We start from the raw sequence: 17878 nt of genomic DNA, 5'->3' as shown, positions 1-17878 counted from the left end.
AAGGACACATAAGAATACAAATCAAAAGAGAGACAGTATTTATTGGCTCCATTTGCAATGAACATGTACATTTTGTTTTGCATATTATTTCCCCCACCAAGTCTCTTGAAACCTATAGACCACTGCAACCAAGTAGAAGGACAGCTGGGCTGCCACAAACCACTAAATTGCTCTAGATTTAGCTGTCAGGGGCAAGTGATAGTGATCCAGTGAGGACGCCTTCCTTAGTATTCCTTTCCATTAAGCAGAAGTACAGCGCAGATGGGCAACTATATGGAGTCGAGGAATCAGTTATGCATCTTCACATTCCATTACTGTGAATTTGATGCCTGGCGGCACTGCTGTTCTTCTTTTTCCCCTTAAATTTATATTTTTAGTGAATATCATGATTGATGGGGTCGGAAAACATCGTCAGCAAGCACTCTCGGGTCAGATACGTATAACTAAAGGAAATTAAGGATCTGTCCAATCTGTCAGTCATAGGGCCAAATATTTAAACAGCCGCAGAGGCAGGAGTTGGATGCGGATGGACCCGCAACTTCCCGCCACCAGCTAGCCTGCTGGTTTTCCAGCGTGTTCCCGCCTCTGGGCCATTTTGGAATATGCCGGTTTGCGGGGGGAAAGGCTACCTGCCTGCAAGCATTAAGGGTCTATTACGGCTACGGAATTTTCCAATCGGCATGGGGCCCCCCACTGAGCCCAAAACACAGCCCAGGAATGGAGGCGGCCTCCTGGCCGCCGACCAGGGGGCTAGCGCTCCATTTTTGATATATTTCACCTCCCAGCTCCAGCCACCCCGTGGCCGTGATTGTGAGGTGGCCACATCTGCGGCCGTAGGCCAACCTGTGGAGGGGATTCCCCCTCGACAATACCGGTCTGGCAGCTGAGCCAATTTTAACCTAACGTTTTCCAAAAGTCTTCAGAGGGTGTCTCCATCTTGAGGTACCCTCTCTCTCCTACATATATTGGCAGCTCCCATCTCTTGACTGTAGGGCTGCCAATCAGAGTGCTGGAGGACCTCCTATTGGATCTCCAGCCTCAGGGTCCCACCCACTGTCCTTAATTGGATGGCAAGCATGCTCTGGTCACTAATTGGCCAGTTTGTAAAAAAGTTGTGTCAGGCGTTAGGCGTCAAAGTCATGAGCCAGGACCTGGATATGCACCCGACCCCATAACTAAAATCCAGCCCATAGAGTCATTACAGCACAGAAGGAGGCCATTCAGCTCATTGGGTCCATCCTGCCCCTCTGCAGAACAATTCATTCAGTCCCATTCCCCCACTGCATCCCCGTAGCCCTGATAGTTTATTTCCTTCAATTGCGTATCCCGTTTCCTTTTGAAATCATTCATTGTTTCTGCTTCCACCACCCTCGTGGGCAACGAGTTCCAGGTCCTTTACCATCGCTGCATAATTAAGCTCTTCTTCACACCCCAACTGCATCTTTTACCCAAAAATGTTCAATCTGTGTACCCTAGTCCTTGTACCATCAGCCAATGGGAACAGCTTTTCTTTGTTTACCTTACCTAAACCTGTCATAATCTTGTACACCTCTATCAGATCTCCCTTTGACCTCCTTTGCTCCAAGAAGAACCACCCCAGTTTCTCCAACCTAACCTTGTTGCTAAAATCCTCCATCCCTGGAACCATTCTGGTAAATTTCCTCTGCATTCTCTCAAGGACCCTCATATCCTTCCTAAAGTGTGGTGACCAGAACTGGATGCAATACTCTAGCTGTGGCCTAACAAGAACCTTCTAAAGGCTCAGCATAACTTCCTTGCTTTTGTACTCAATACCTCCATTTATGAAGCCCAAGATCCCATATGCTTTACTGACCACTCTCTCAATATGTCCTGTCACCTTCAAAGATCTATGCACATGCATCTCCAGGTCCCCATGTCCCAGCACACTCTTTAGAACTGTACCCTTAGGTCCAAATGGCCTTTCCCTATCCCTTTTGCCAAAATGCATCACCTCATACTTCTCTGTATTAAATTCCGTCAGCCATGTCTGCCCACTCTGCTAGCCTATCTATGTCTTGCTGCAGTCGACTGGTATCATTCGCACTGTTGCCCACACCTCTACGTTTGGTGTCATCAGCAAATTTTGAAATTTTACTGTGTTATCCAATATCCAAGTCATTTATATATTTCAAAAAAGTGGTCCTAGCACTGACCCTTGGGAAACTATCTACCATTCCCCAGCTTGGAAAACAACCATTTACCATGACTCACTGTTTTCCATCCTTAAGCCAATTTTTTATCCAAGTTGACATTGATCCCCCTATTCCATGAACCTCAATTTTGTTAATCATCCTTTTATCTGGTACTTTGTCACCAGGTGGTACTTAAAAACCATACAAACAACATCCACTGCATTCCTTTCATCAATCTTCTCTCTTACTTCATTAAAAGATTCAATTAGATTAGCCAAACATGATCTGCTCCTAGAATTTCCCTTAACCCCAAACACAGAAGAGCAGCTCCTTTATGACAAGATAAGCATTTGCCTCTCAGACACTAAATTTTGTGCCAAAGGTTTTGTGGTATGGATTTGTGTGTATTAGGGCAAAAAGTGCCCTCCAACAAATGGAAATTTCCACCTAACCCCCAGAATTAAAACCAGTGACTGAACCACCAGAATATGCAATTAGAATTGTATAAAAATCCTCAGAGCCTGTCCGAGGTACTCTGGTTACCAGTGAAGAGCAGATGAAAAGAAACAGAGGGGGAGAACATCGTCTAGAGCCCAACAGTTTCAGGAAAGCAAGGACCCATGGACAGTCATTGCTCCTTGCCTATTGTTAAATATTATCTTAATAAAGTCTGGTTGATTGACTTTACTTTGGCTGTTGTCCCCGTCTCACCAGACTGGTTGTCTTGTCCGAACTAAAATAAAGAAAAGGGATATTTTTTCCCCACACTAGTATAACTACGAGAGCAGGTAGGTGTAGCTCTGGTTCATCCAAAGGACTCTAACTCTGCCCATGTAGCATTTCTTCAGCACTGCTGGCTAGATGATGTGGTCAGGTTCTGGAGTGTGGTTTGAACGCATGACTTTATGATTCAATGCTGCAACTCTGCCAGACTCTACAGAAAACATTAACAATTTTTCTGCAATTTAGTAGAGAGAGAAAATCTTCATTCATCTAGAACTATCTCTAACCTTCAACTACAGCTTACATTGAGGATGAGAAATTCAATGAAACTGATGACAGGACAGATAGAAAACAAGATATGTTGGATGATATAACAGAGATGCTGTGATTATATAAGGAAGTAGAATAAAACATTGAGTTGCAATTTTGCCACCAGTTTATTTTTTTTTTAATACTAAATAGCCATGAGCTAAGTGAAGCTTTCTGAATCAGTTTTAATGTAAACCAGACCCACACAATAAAAATAGTTTAAAAAGCTGGGTTCAGCTGATTTATTGCAGGAAATAGAATTGGATTTCGGATTAATCCGATTTAAAGTCACCACTACAAAAACAAAATATATGAAAGATTTGTGACGCCTTCTAGTGATCCTAATAATGAACTTTAGGTGAAAATGCAAGGCTGAAAACAAATAAAGATAAGCATATCATTTTACTCAAAAATCATGTAAATACGTCTATTCAATAAAATCTTCATACTAGGTTGAAAAAATATTTTTTTAAACAGCTGTCATCATCTATATCCTGTGCCATTTATAGCGCTTAGGGCAATGGGAACAATAGACTGGAGGCCTTACCCTTTCTCATTATTATCGAGCAATAGAGAGAGTTTTTTTCTAATACATCGCTACAAAATTGTTTTGTAAGATAAATTCTCCTCCTGCCCAGCCTAAATCATTATTTTTGCAAGATCTAAAAGCAATAGCTAACAACGGTTTTAAACAAACATCCAGGAAAGATGGAATTCAGCACCACACAGGATAGTATCATACACCGGGAGTTGCGTTACACAAGAATTTTAAAGAAACTATGATACTAAAATAAGACTCCTAGTGACAGACCTTATAAGATTGACACCTTAGTGTTGAAGACTGAGGTGTTTGCCACAGCCATCTATTTATTCACACCAGGTTAGCTACATCAAATAATTTAAGTACAATTAATCACAGGCAGCTCAAATTTAAGAATAAATTTTCCACTTTACCATATGAAATCTTACGATCCTTGATCCTGCCACTTGCTATGACAAGTATTTATACAGATCTCAGAAAGTATTCACTTATTGCTGGTCTTTCTGATGAGAAGGACCATTTTATTTCCCTCTTGCTCTTTTAAGATTTTGAATGGTTTCTTTTGTTGTCATTTAATTGTTTAATAACATTTTCTAAACAGCACTCAAAATCCAGATCCCATTTTCATTAAAAGTCAGCCTGCTTGCTCACAGATAAATTTAGTTAAAAATACTTTGAATCAGATGTGAATGAAGTGTGTCTAAACGCCTGCTATAGTCCTCTGCATGCCTTTGTGTCTACAGATTTCAAGATTGTTGTATTGTTCGTCCGATCACCTTTATCCAACAGGCAGGCCTTCAAAGACTGTTTTTGAAAGGAATTATGACTATAAAAAGGAATAGGACATTTGGTATATTAGCAGTTTGATTTATTTTGTACATTTTATGGGAAAGAACTAGGCTCCATAAATGTGATTATATAATCAATACTGTTTTTGCTGAGAACTGAGTGCTAATTTTGTTCTGACAAATATTTCATCTCAAGTGCTGTAAGAAGAATTCAAAGGGTCTCATCTGCTTGATTTGTTTGATTAGTGTCCTGTGAACCACTCGGATGTGTTTTTGCTATTCAATATCACCTATCGCTTCTTTAAATATTATTATCCATGAATCAGCCTGTTTAACGGTTAAGCAAACTATGAAAAATGCCTGGCGTGGCTGATATTACCTGTTTTTGAAAGTCACATGAAATGTAGTGGAATTCTAAGTATTATCCAGAAACATTTACAGTTCACATATGAAATCCATAATAATTTTTATGTGATAGGGAAAGTGACATCAATGGAAGCTACCTTTTGTGAATGATTAGTAGTATTGAGAGCCAACCTGGATTTTCAACCTGCCCACAACTGACTCTCAACAAATAACCAGGTACACTAATTCATGAAAGGTTCATTTGTATCAATAGAATATTAAAAGCCATTTGGGCTGTTATTTCACTTTTAAATATTAGAATAAACGTTTATTGCAACATAACTACACAGTGGATTTCATAATGCTAAACTTGATGCTAAAAAGATCAAGAATGTGAACAAGAAAACACAGCAATCTGGACAAAACTATACAGGAGAAAAGGAAAAACAAGTGGAAAAGCTAACAGAAGAATGGAAACCAACAAAAACATTGTGATAATTCCAAATGTAGATGAGATTGAATAAAATCTGTGATTTTGGCATCAGTGACTGTGACAACGTAATGGTTTCTCCTTGGAGAACCTGACTCTCTTTTCTATGTCTTACTCTGTTAAAATAACTGAGTTGTTTTTCGAGCTTCCTTCAGCTCCTCACTACTGGCTCCACTTGGATCGCTGCTTAATTCCACGATTTACGAACATAATAGGACGAATTTTACCAGCTCCCTGACGTTGGGGGTCTTGGCGGGTGGGGCCGGAAAATGCCTCCTGGGAGGCCCGCTGTGGGCCTCGATGCCGGGAAGGCCCCGCCCCATATTACCGCTGGTGGCGAGGCCACGTGGCAGGCCCCGCACTGCTCGGCGACAAGAGCAGGATTTAAATATTTAAATTAATAAACTAATGACCTACCTGCTCTTGTCAGCTGTTCTACTGCCATCGTCCAGTCGATTGTCAGTACTCCCGTGCCTTCGGATTTCCGTTTGGAGATCCGAGGCTGAACACTGGTTGGTAGGGGGCAGCAGGTACGTTTTTAGGGCAGGGGGGGGGGGGCCGCCGAGAAAAACTATTGTGATTGGTGGAGGGGATGGTGGAAGGGGTTGAAGATAAAAGTTCATAAACTTTGGGGGGCAGCGAGGGGGAAAGGTCGGGATGGCAAGTTAAGTTTTTTTGGGGGGAGAGGGCAATTAATAAACTGTTTAGTCATGGGGGGGGGTGGCGAGAGGGCCTATGTCTGGTATTAAATTTTTACTTTAATTTTGTCGTGCATATAACTTAAAAAATTTAAATGCAATGTAAGGGCTTGAAGCCCTTTAAAAATGGTGCTGGTGTCTGCACAGTGGCACCGAACACCATTGCTGGGCACGGAGCAGCCGCCCCCTGCACGTCATCAGGGGGCCACATAAATGAGCCGCTGCACTGAATATCGCACGGCTCCACATAGTAAATCTCGCGCGTGTGCCTTACCATCTTTGAAGCTCGCTGCAAAAATGCAGCTCAATAGCCTGAGTGAGTAAAGTCCATTTGGCACATCAAGCTCAGTCTATGCAGAGTCCATGTGTACTTATACATGCGTCCCCACCATCTGTGGATGTGACAGGAGTGGCTTTCTACATATGAATACGAGTACATGCTCAAACACAAAACCCCCTCCTGTCACGAGTGCAGTCAGCTGTGAATTACATTGTACGGTTATATCCTCAATAGTAGTCACTGTTGCATCAATTTTATAGAAAGTGATCTACAAATTTCATAACTGTATCATCCAACTTCCATTTGCTGACCGAAGCACATCATTATTGGGTAGACTATTTTGGTGCCTGTGCTTACAGCTTAGTTTTCAACCTTTATATAATCTTACCTGAGAAGCTGTAGGCCTGTCCTCAGGATTTTGTTTCAGACAATCATCAATTAAATTCTGGATACCAAACCATGGAGAACAGTTAAATTCTTTGACCGGATCTAAAAACATTTGAACACTGATTAGGAAACATTTAATAGTACTTAATGTCATACTGAGGTAAATGATGGCTGTGAAAAGGCCACCTCTTACAAGGGCCATAAAAAATATAAAAGCAAAATACTGGAGATGCGGGAAATCAAAAATAAAAACAGAAAATGCTCAGGTCAGGTAGAATCAGTGGAGAGAGAAACTGAGTTCATGTTTCAGGTCAATGACCTTTTGTTTGAAAGCTGAGCAGTTTTTAAAATGTCAAAAGATTTTCATGAGGAACAAAAATCAATACGAGTGTGTGTCAGGTCTGCAGAGCCTAGGCCCTTTTGATATTAGGGTTTTATATGTCACTCTAACTTTCTCCTTGCCTTAGCAAATGGAAGGTCATAATTTCATCACAGTTCTCAGTAATTGGCTTGATAATGAGATAACCATCTTTTGTGAGTCAAGGCTGTCTTCCTCAACAGATAGCTTTTTGACTCCTCAGGCTACCAACCAATTAAGTCTGATTAGGAATGAGTTCAAAGAAACTTTTAGATTGCACTAATGGCACTAGGTTCCCCAAACTCTCAAATGTCTCACAAAAATCAGCAGCCAGGAAGACCATTTATAGCAAATATTTTGAACAGTTTAATTTTTGTCTTGCAGCCAGATGCATGAAACAAAGATTCTGGGGGCTGAATGTTTTTGGGCCCCAAAGGTGAGTATGGAGAAGGGGGGCCCGAAATTAATGGTGCCAGGTAGCGTGTCAATTTCAAGGCGCTGATTCCAACGGTCATCGGGGCAGGAGGAGGGTGGGACTCTCCACTGAATTGAGGCCATAAGGCGGGGTGTACCGCATAGAAGTGGCCGACAGCAGAGGCCACCAAGTTGGGCCGAACACTGAGTGGTTCACTGGGGTTTGCCTCCCTTGTAAATGTTCACTTATTCTATTTTTTAACACTATTTAAAATATTGGCGCATGAAGCCAGAGGTGTGAGCTTCCACTCTTTAATAGTGAGACAGGAAATGAGGAGTGAAGTGCTGCAGGGGATTAAGGGTCCTTGAACAAGGACATTGAAACCTCTAGACAGATGTGCATCTTTCATTGGTGGTTAGAGTGGATCTATTCCAGGCTGCGTCTTTAATGGAAGTGTTCTCACAGGCAGCTCAAAGTTCTAGACCATGCCATCCTCCTGGGTTAGAAGGGCTCAGCTGAAGCATGCCTTGATCAGAGGATCCCTGACCTTGATGGCATCCTCATGAGATCCTCGAGTCCTGCGCTAGGCTCGGTCACTTCTCTCTGTAGCTAGGGCACCTCGGTGTTCTGCAACTTCTCCTCCTCCTCCTCTTCCATGTGCCCCTCCTCCGATGTGCTGTGTTATTCCAGGGCTTCACCCTCTCCAAGATCCACACCTTTCGAGATGGCCATGTTATGAAGAGCACAGCAGACCACAACAATGAACAAGACCCTTGTGGGAGTGTACTGCGAGCACACACAAGGAGGAAGCTCTTGTGGTCACAGAGCAGCTGAAGGTTGAGGGAGTGAAAGCCCTTCCTGTTGATGAATCACACTGGCCGCTCACTTGATACCTTGATGCCCACATGGGTGCAATCGATGACGCCCTGCACCTGAAGAAATCCAGCAATGGAGGTAAAACCCAATGCCCTCTGTGCCTGCGAGGCCCCATCTATCTGGAAATGAATGCACTGCCAAGCTCTTACAAATAGGGTACCTGTAACCTGCGAGATATACAGTGGTGTACTGCCGATTGCAACACCCCATCAAGGTCCAAAGCTGATCCTTTGAAGGACCCAGAGGCAAAAATGTTCAAGGCCACAGTGACTATGACAGTTACTAACAGGGCATGAAGAGCAGTACTGCAGGGGTGTGGTTTCAGGATGAGGGCACAAATCTGCGACCATCTTCCTGGAGAGTCACAGTCTCCTGCGGCTCTGGTTCTCTGTCATCCCAAGGTAGCTCCTTCTTCAGGGGTAGATCCTATGCCAGGGGTATGGCCCCCATGGCCTTCCTACCTCTCATCCCTCTGCCTTCCAGGATGCTACTCCTCATCACCACTGGACCCAAAATCTGACAGTCGTGCTCTCAGATTACCAGCTGCTGCCTTCCTTGTGTTCAGATGGCCTCTCATTTTGTCTAAAAGCCTTGCCCCTACTCTTATGCCCCCACGATGCCAGGAGGGTGACTATCTTAGAATGTAGTCAACACTCTCCCCACAACCTGTGCACACCCGATGGCACCTGTGTGCCAATGGCTCAGTGTCTCTCTCAGCCATTCTCCCTTTCATGGGGCCCACCTAATTTGTTGGGGTGGTCATGACTGGCTCCCCACTGTGTGCTGCCTCCATGCACCTGGTCTGTCCCGACCCAACGTGCAGCCCGTGCGTCCCCATCAAAATCTCAAGATGGCCCTCTCCGAGCTTTCAGTGAGCTCTTTAACTAGCTTAATTGGACTTAGTTGCAAATCAGGTGGGTATCCAGTGCCGGCCTTCCCCAAGCCTGATAAGATCTATCGGTAGCGGGAAGGGCAAAGGGAAACCGATGCCACTATTTTCAGCGCCTGCGGCCTCTGTTCCCACCCTCAGCAGGATCTAAAATTCTGGCCCTGTATGTCACGTTGCTGAGCAATATTCTTGATAGGGTCTTGGAAACACCTACAGAGTGAGTTAGCCAACATTTCCAGCACAAAGCTCAGGAATGAAGAGGAAATGATTCAGAATATTTTCATTTAAAAGTTAAATCAAAATTGTTTGTAATTAGCTGGTTTAAAAAAAATTACCTGGCAATTTCCCCTGAATCGCCATCTCATCAAAGTCATTTGGAAACTTCATTCCAATAGCGATTCTTTCACCATTAGTAATCATATCATACAAAAGCAATCCAAAGGAATACACATCAGCCTGGTGATTATAGATGACATTTCCTTTTGCAACCTCCGGTGCTCGAAATCCTAACAAATAAAAAAAAAATTATGCAAATTCGAAAACATGCTTAATCAATATATTATGATATTTATTTATCATTCCTCTAAATCACAGGTACAACTTTAGCAAAAGCAGGACACAGTTTTGGCCACTGAATTCACTCCACCATTTTACTGCATTCCAATTTCCAACTTTTCTCCATAATCCTAATACTCACTTCCCAAATAAACTTCCAGCTCCCTTTAAGCATCTTAAGTGATTCTGCTTATTGTTTTTGTTGTCCGAAGTATTGCAATAGTGGCTGCTCGTTTCCTCAATATTTAACTTTCTAAACATATTACACAAAACTCAGTTACTTGCCACAGTTCAATGTGAAATATGTTTGGTCAGTTCCAACACAATTTATTGTATGCATAATGCTGTGCCACAAACATGGCCCCGAATTTAGCACTGATAGTCAACAGGTTAGAAAAATAGCTAGTGTGAGAACTAGAAATGTCATTCTGTAGGGATGGGAGAGGTTTTTTTTTTGAAAGATGGGTAAAGACATACTGCTGGGGAAACGATGGAGGGAGCTTTGCTCTCCATCTATATTATGATATTGTCTAGCAGTATTTGATCACACTAAGATGCCTAAAATGAGAAAAATGTTCCAATTTTCAGTACTGAATGCAAGTCATTCTTTATTTCTTTGACTAATATCTCGCTTGATAACCTCAATCCAAAAAATAAGGGCCAGAGGCAAAATAAAAATTTATACAATCAACGGCCTGAATTTTATTAGCGCGCCACTAATCATGGCGCGCGCTTTGAATTCTGCGGCCTTCAGGTGCAGATGCGCCACCACTGAGTCCCCGTGATAGGGTCACTGACCCGAAACGTTAACTCTGCTTCTCTTTTCACAGATGCTGCCAGACCTGCTGAGCGCTTCCAGCATTTCTTGTTTTTATTTCAGATTTCCAGCATCCGTAGTATTTTGCTTATATTTTGCGCAGGCCTCATTTAAATAGAGGGTAAGGAGCAGCCGCCCCGATGACGTCATCGGGGCGGCCTCTCCGTCCCCGGTAGCGGCATCACCGCACAGGTGCCGGCGCCATTTTTAAAGGGCTTCAAGCCCTTACAAGAGATTTTAATTTTTAAAGTTATATGGTGGTGCATTGTTTGCTAAAAGTTAAATAAATGCTGGATGCCCCTTCGCACCCCTCTGCCCCTGTCACAATGTTTGTTCTCTGGGTAATATCAACAAAGTGAAATTTATTCCCAACCCGAACATTTCTCCCCACCAACCTCCTAACATTTGCCCTTCTACCCTTTCCCACTATCCCCACAGCCAATAAAAATATTCTCCTCGCTCTCCCCACTCCCCAACAGTGACTCACCTTGGAACTCCAAACGGAGTTCCGAAGGCGCGCGAGTTGCAGCCGGCGGCTGTAATTTTGGCGTGGGATGGCCACCAGGACAAGGTAAGTTGATTTGCATGTTTTTAAAATTAATTTTAATATTTAAATGAAGGCCCCCCCCCGCCACTGATAAAATGCCCCCCGCCATGACCCCCGACGTTGAGAGGCTGGTAAAATTCAGTCTGTTGGCTCGTACAGGATGGATGCAGGCAAATGCAGTTGACTGATTGAAATACTCTACCCACGATCTTGTCAAGTTGCACTGCTTTAATTATCACATGATGTGGGATACCCCAGGAAAGATTCAGAGCAGGGCTACTAGATTTATATATAGTTTCAAGGCTCTCAGGTTACCAGATCAGACTAAGAGAACTGTGGCTTTTTATTCTGGTAAAACAGAGACTTTGAGGACACATGAAGGACGTCTTCAAAATCATTACAGGATAAGATTTAGTCCAAGTGAGTAAGTTAATTGTGTTAGGTAGCTTAGGGAGAACAAGGGGGTCAATGTCTAAATTCCAAATGCACAGAGCTAGTTTAGGTAGCAGGAAATACTTTTCTTTCTTGCAGAGTCATGAATCTCTCAAATAAGTTGCCACATGTGCAGTGAGTGCAGATTCAGATGGAAGAGTTCCCAGCAGCGGCAAACATCTCTACAGATAGAAGGCAGCTGTGTCATTGGGGCGTTTGATCATCCAGTCATTGTGGTTCCTGGAACTTCCTTGATCAGGGGTTGGAGAGGAATTTACCAGAGTTTTTCCTCAGAGTTTTCTTGTTTTTCTTGCAGAGCTGGGCAGGGGTGAAAAGCATATGGCATTCAGAGGTCACGCCATGCTAAGACAGGACAGGCTTGGTCAACCGGTTAGTCTTTACCTGCCCTTTCTTTGATCTTCATCTGGTTGTATATTAATTCAAACCCCTCCAATTATGGGTAGAGTTTATGACCGAATGGCAACCGTGCTGCATTTATGAGCACAGAAACATTAAGACTAAATAAAAAAACAGTTAATCATTTTCGAATATAATATACTTCAGTGGATCCTCCTTTATGCAAACTGATATGTTTCTACCTGGTGTGCCCTCAGAGCTCTGGATTCCCATTCTGCAGCAGTACTGAGCAATGCCGTAATCAGCAATTTTGGCAATTATAGCAGAGTTGGGGTTCAAACTGAACAGTAGTACATTGTGAGGCTTCAAATCCCTATATATTATCATTGATGAATGCAGGTATCTGTCAAAAAAGACATATAATATGTTAACATAGCTAAGGACAAAGATAACCAATCATTTTACAGAATTTATACCTGGGAGTGATAAAGCAACAATCCAACTGGTAGATTTAGGTGTAGTCATTAATCATGAGAAATTTAAAGTTTATATCTCTGACCTGAGACTTGGATTAAGATTAGGTTAAAGTGTGGAAGTCACTTTAGGTTATCAGTTATTGTTATATAAAGTTACAGGGTTTCATTTCTGACATTTATTTTGTTTGTACCATCAGCAAAATTCAGTGCAAGAAAACATCAGCCTGAGGATTAACTGTTTTTTTTTTATTCATTCATGGGATGTGGGCATCGCTGGCCAGGCCAGCATTTATTGCCCATCCCTAATTGCCCTTGAAAAGAAGAACAAAGAACAAAGAAAATTACAGCACAGGAATAGGCCCTTCGGCCCTCCAAGCCTGCGCCGATCCAGATCCTCTATCTAAACATGTCGCCTATTTTCTAAGGGTCTGTATCTCTTTGCTTCCTGCCCATTCATGTATCTGTCTAGATACATCTTAAAAGACGCTATCGTGCTCGCATCTACCACCTCCGCAGGCAACGCGTTCCAGGCACCCACCACCCTCTGCGTAAAGAACTTTCCACGCATATCCCCCCTAAACTTTTCCCCTCTCACTTTGAACTCGTGACCCCTAGTATTTGAATCCCCCACTCTGGGGAAAAAGCTTCTTGCTATCCACCTTGTCTATACCTCTCATGATTTTGTACACCTCAATCAGGTCCCCCCTCAACCTCCGCCTTTCTAATGAAAATAATCCTAATCTACTCAACCTCTCTTCATAGCTAGCGCCCTCCATACCAGGCAACATCCTGGTGAACCTCCTCTGCACCCTCTCCAAGGCATCTACATCCTTTTGGTAATGTGGCGACCAGAACTGCACGCAGTATTCCAAATGTGGCCGAACCAAAGTCCTATACAACTGTAACATGACCTGCCACCTTTTGTACTCAATACCCCGTCCGATGAAGGAAAGCATGCCGTATGCCTTCTTGACCACTCTATTGACCTGCGTTGCCACCTTCAGGGAACAATGGACCTGAACACCCAAATCTCTCTGTACATCAATTTTCCCCAGGAAGGTGGTAGTGAGCCACCTTCTTGAACCGCTGCAGTCCGTGTGGGGTCGGTACACCCACAGTGCTGTTAGGAAGGGAATCCCAGGATTTTGACCCAACTGTTGAGGCATAATTAATGTAGGTTTACCAAGAAACAATCTGGAGACATACTCGTCCCATGTCCAGTATATTACATGGTCACCCTATGCCATTTATTCATATACAGCTTTAGAAGAAATGTTTAAAAAGAACCACCATAAAAAACAGATGTCAGTTTTCTAAAAGTGCTGCTCTATTCTAAATGAAGTAATATGAAATAGTCAAAGTGAATCTAAATAATACTAATAGAAATGACATAGTAATGACCTTCAATTGCACAGTACCATTTTGTTAATAGTTGAAATTACTTTCATACTTCTACAACTTGTATTTCTACAGCAAACTCAAAGATCAAGATTTTCAGAAGGCTTTTGAAAGCAGGGAGGAGGCAAGTCAGACGGATTTTGGGAAGAAGGGTCTACTCTCCTGGACCATTCCGTCAATATAAAGAATCAAATTGATCCCACAAAAAGAGAGTGACCATTATAGATAATGTGGGCAACATCACACATAGTTATATGACTAAAGGAAACCTCAGCTTATCAGACTTATATTTTTATTTACTAACTTTTTTTTTTAATAGTTGGGCCGTTGTTCATAAAACACAGAGAAATTCCTTTTTTAACAATGCCAAGGAATTTCTTCTCCCTTTTAGCAATTGTAAAACAATAAAAAGTTCAAACTTGCTCAATGATTCTACTTTTCACCATTTTTCTTGTTTATATCATGAATAATGCATACAGTTTACAACAATAGTACATTACAGCTAAAACTACTAATTTAGATTTACTTATGTTGATAGACTTAAAATAAGATCTCATATTACAATTAATAGTTTGGATTATTCCTCCAAAATCTATTGGTACTAACTATAGCGAACTACAGTGTGCAACTGAATTATAGTTACCGTAAACCATCAGCCACATGTACAGCAATCCGATGTTGAAGAGTTCGATTAAGGTGGTCTTTCTCATGGTTAAGCAAGAGATCCAGGGAACCTTTGGGTGCCAATTCCATTACTAACATCCGAGGTCGAAAGTCAGCCGCCAATAGAGAGACCAAACTGGGATGATGCAGATAACTAAGAACTGCAAGTTCCTGAGTATTACAGAATTGCATAAATGCATCAATTTTTTTTACTGGAAAAACAGTGGGGTATTTTTATTTATTTAGAGATACAGCACTGAAACAGGCCCTTCGGCCCACAGAGTCTGTGCCGACCAACAACCACCCATTTATACTGCAGTAATCCCATATTCCCTACCACCTACCTATACGAGGGGCAATTTACAATGGCCAATTTACCTATCAACCTGCAAGTCTTTGGCTGTGGGAGGAAACCGGAGCACCCAGCAAAAACCCACGCAGTCACAGGGAGAACTTGCAAACTCCGCACAGGCAGTACCCAGAATCGAACCCGGGTACCTGGAGCTGTGAGGCTGCAGTGCTAACCACTGCGCCACTGTGCCACCCGTAGTTTCCACTTTGGGTGCAGTTGGTGAGTGGGTGCAAATTGTGCTCAAAATAGCAATCGTTTTGAGAAGTGTCTTTTCTCCCCCTCAGGTTTCTGCTCAAACTCATAACACCGAATGTAAATATGCCATGAACTAGTGCACTCTCAAAATTAACTGATAAGAAAGACTGAAAGCTCAGGAAAGGCTTGTATCTGATATCATGTGTGACATAATTTTGGGGTGCAAATGTAATATGTTACACCTAACACAACTAGCATGCAGAATGAAGATATACTGAAGAACAGGACTCATACATGTTCAGTTGCAACGACATGAAATGGCTCATGGCTCCGGAGTGTGACAGCAGATTTTTAAAATCAGTGCACTGACATACACTCCACAGAGAAACTGACTTTTTAATGAAACGATCATGAAAGGATTGAAGAAGGATATGGAACAGGAAATTCAAATTCATGTAATTTAAAATTAAATTTATACATAACATGGCTAAGTCCAGATGATGATTGTGGATTGAATGGCGAGCAAAATTTAATGCACTATGATTGTCATAATATTTTTGAATCATATATTATTGCTGAACAAATGGGTAGAAATTTGTGTGACAGAATTGGTTGAGATAGATACACGATTCTGATGAAATAATGATTAGTGTTGGCCTTAAATATCTCCAATTGGCAAGGAAGGGACTGTTAGCAAAGAATTAACCAAATGGGACTGCTACTGATTTCTCTTTATGTCCTGTATCCAGTACAATTTCAATTGGAACTGGTGTCACTGACAGTTTGATTATCCCTTTGAAATCCGCAAAGCCTTATAAAGATCTTAACTGGTTTAAATGGGTATGTAGACAGGAGGCCACTACATAAATTATGTGTCTTTCAACTGTAGGACATCAAAGTCCCCTCCAGAGTCTCATTTAGATTCAGAGCCATACTCTAGACAACTAGGCCTACACAACTTCACATTGATACAAGAAAGATGTGACAATTATAGGATGGTCTGGTATCTCTAAAGTTGAAGGTGATTGTTTTGGTACATAAACGGCTATTTGCAAAGGCCACACTGAAAGGCGACATCTGTCGAAACACTGTGGCATAATGTGATGGAAAAGTAACACATGCACAGGAATGTTAAAATGTCTTTGATGGTCAGTAGTTGACTTCCTCATAATGATTTGATTGACAGATCAATTGGCAGGGGACACGGAAGGTATGAAAGCAACAGCAACTACACAAAAACACAACAGGATTGGGGAAGAAAATTAATAGTCGTTGCAGAAAGAAAAACCTCAGAATTCAATGAGGTCTCACCAGCTGATCATTTTGCTGTTAATGTGTGGATTCTCTGGGATAAAAACTCACAGATGCTATTTTTAACAGTATGTTTAGTTATGGTCAATAATAGTTATCATATGCTGAATACATTTATGAATATCTACCTATAACGCTGTGCATTCTATTATTTTGAGGAGTAACTTATAGTTAATCAGTGTCCATAAGGAGCTGAATTGGAAATTCCAGAGTGGCGAAGAGACTGGGAATCAGGAGATATCAGGACATGGAAAAGTCAGTGCCTGCTAGATATTGTGTGAATAATCACAGCAGTACGCTATAGAGAAAGAATAACTGAAATGAGACATCTCCACAGAAGTGAGAAATAGAAATCAAGAGATAAGCAATTTAAATTTTTTAATACATTATATTGAAAGTACTCGCCCTACGATTTCTTTATGAAGCAGTTATAAAGGAAAGGTGCACTATGTAATGCCACTTTTCTTACATACTTGTCTCAGAAGGCGATGTAGATGCATTTGTGACACATGCTTGTTAAAAATTTTAACAGCCACTTCTTTACATCTGTAAGTTGCACGATAGACAGATGCAAACCCTCCATCACCTTTAAAAGAAAATAAGTTGAAGTTGGAATTTAACTAAGGAAGTGTGCAGACTTTTCAAACCAATATTTTAATAAGATTTAATAATCAATTAGGTATGCATTTGAAAAGACGACCAAATTCAGGTTTACTATCTTAATGGAATAGACAATGGGCTGAATTTGACAAGTGCGCTGTAATTCGTGGCGGCACACTCTGATGGCGGTGTGCATCCCGCACAGATGCACCGTCCCTGGGCACCGTGATATATCATGTGGGGGATCATTTAAATGGAAAGGGCAGAGCGACCACCCCCGATGACATAGAGGGGGTGGCCACTGCATCCCCGGCAACGGCGTCCAGCGCTACTGCCATCGCCATTTTTAAAGGGCTTCAAGCTCTGACAGGACATTTAAATTCTTAAAGAGAAAAGATAGTGCGAGTTTAGGTAAAACATGTCATGACATTCTCACTCCCCTCACACGCATCCTCAAGGAAGAATCGATGGATTAATTGAACATTCCCCCCCCTCAAATAACATATGTGCTCATCCCGACCTTCCCCCCCCCACCCCCACAACCCGACCTTCAGCAACTTTAAACTTTGGCCCCTTCCCACCAAACCCCCCCACCAATTAAAAGTGTTTTCCCCGCTCCCCCCACCAACCGCCCCCCCCGCCCTGAAATTTGCACTCCACCCCCCTCCCCACCGGCGTCTCACCTCGAAATTCCGTATGGAGGTCCAAAGGCGTGCGGGTTGCGGCTGGCGCCCGTAATATTGCCGTGGGACGGTCGCCAGGTGCAGGTAAGTTTTTTTTTGTTTTGTTTTTTAATATATTTTAATATTTAAATGAAGGCCACGCCACCAAGCAGCAGGGGGGCCGCATCGAGGCCTCGGCGCCACCGGTAACTTGCAACAAGTCCTTCTCGGCGTCAGACCTTCCCGCAAGTATTTTTACAG

The 17878-nt window shown here is 42.3% G+C and overlaps 1 protein-coding gene across 3 annotated transcripts in view; it reads right to left on the bottom strand.

Moving 5' to 3' along the window:
- The window catches only part of lrrk2 (leucine-rich repeat kinase 2), a 170372-nt gene that overhangs the window by 21218 nt on the left and 131276 nt on the right, over positions 1-17878 (bottom strand). For all 3 annotated transcript variants that reach the window (XM_068059026.1, XM_068059027.1, XM_068059028.1), the window contains 5 exons: positions 16829-16941; positions 14478-14668; positions 12203-12363; positions 9588-9758; positions 6716-6816 (listed from right to left, as the gene is read on the bottom strand). In XM_068059026.1, the coding sequence (XP_067915127.1) occupies positions 6716-6816; positions 9588-9758; positions 12203-12363; positions 14478-14668; positions 16829-16941 (737 nt within the window). The remainder of the gene's footprint in view (positions 1-6715; positions 6817-9587; positions 9759-12202; positions 12364-14477; positions 14669-16828; positions 16942-17878) is intronic.

The sequence above is a fragment of the Heterodontus francisci genome, chromosome 27, assembly GCF_036365525.1.
Source record: "Heterodontus francisci isolate sHetFra1 chromosome 27, sHetFra1.hap1, whole genome shotgun sequence".
Taxonomy (NCBI): Eukaryota; Metazoa; Chordata; class Chondrichthyes; order Heterodontiformes; family Heterodontidae; genus Heterodontus; species Heterodontus francisci.
Note: the sequence above shows the minus strand (reverse complement) of the source record. Positions and strands in the feature narration are given on the sequence as shown.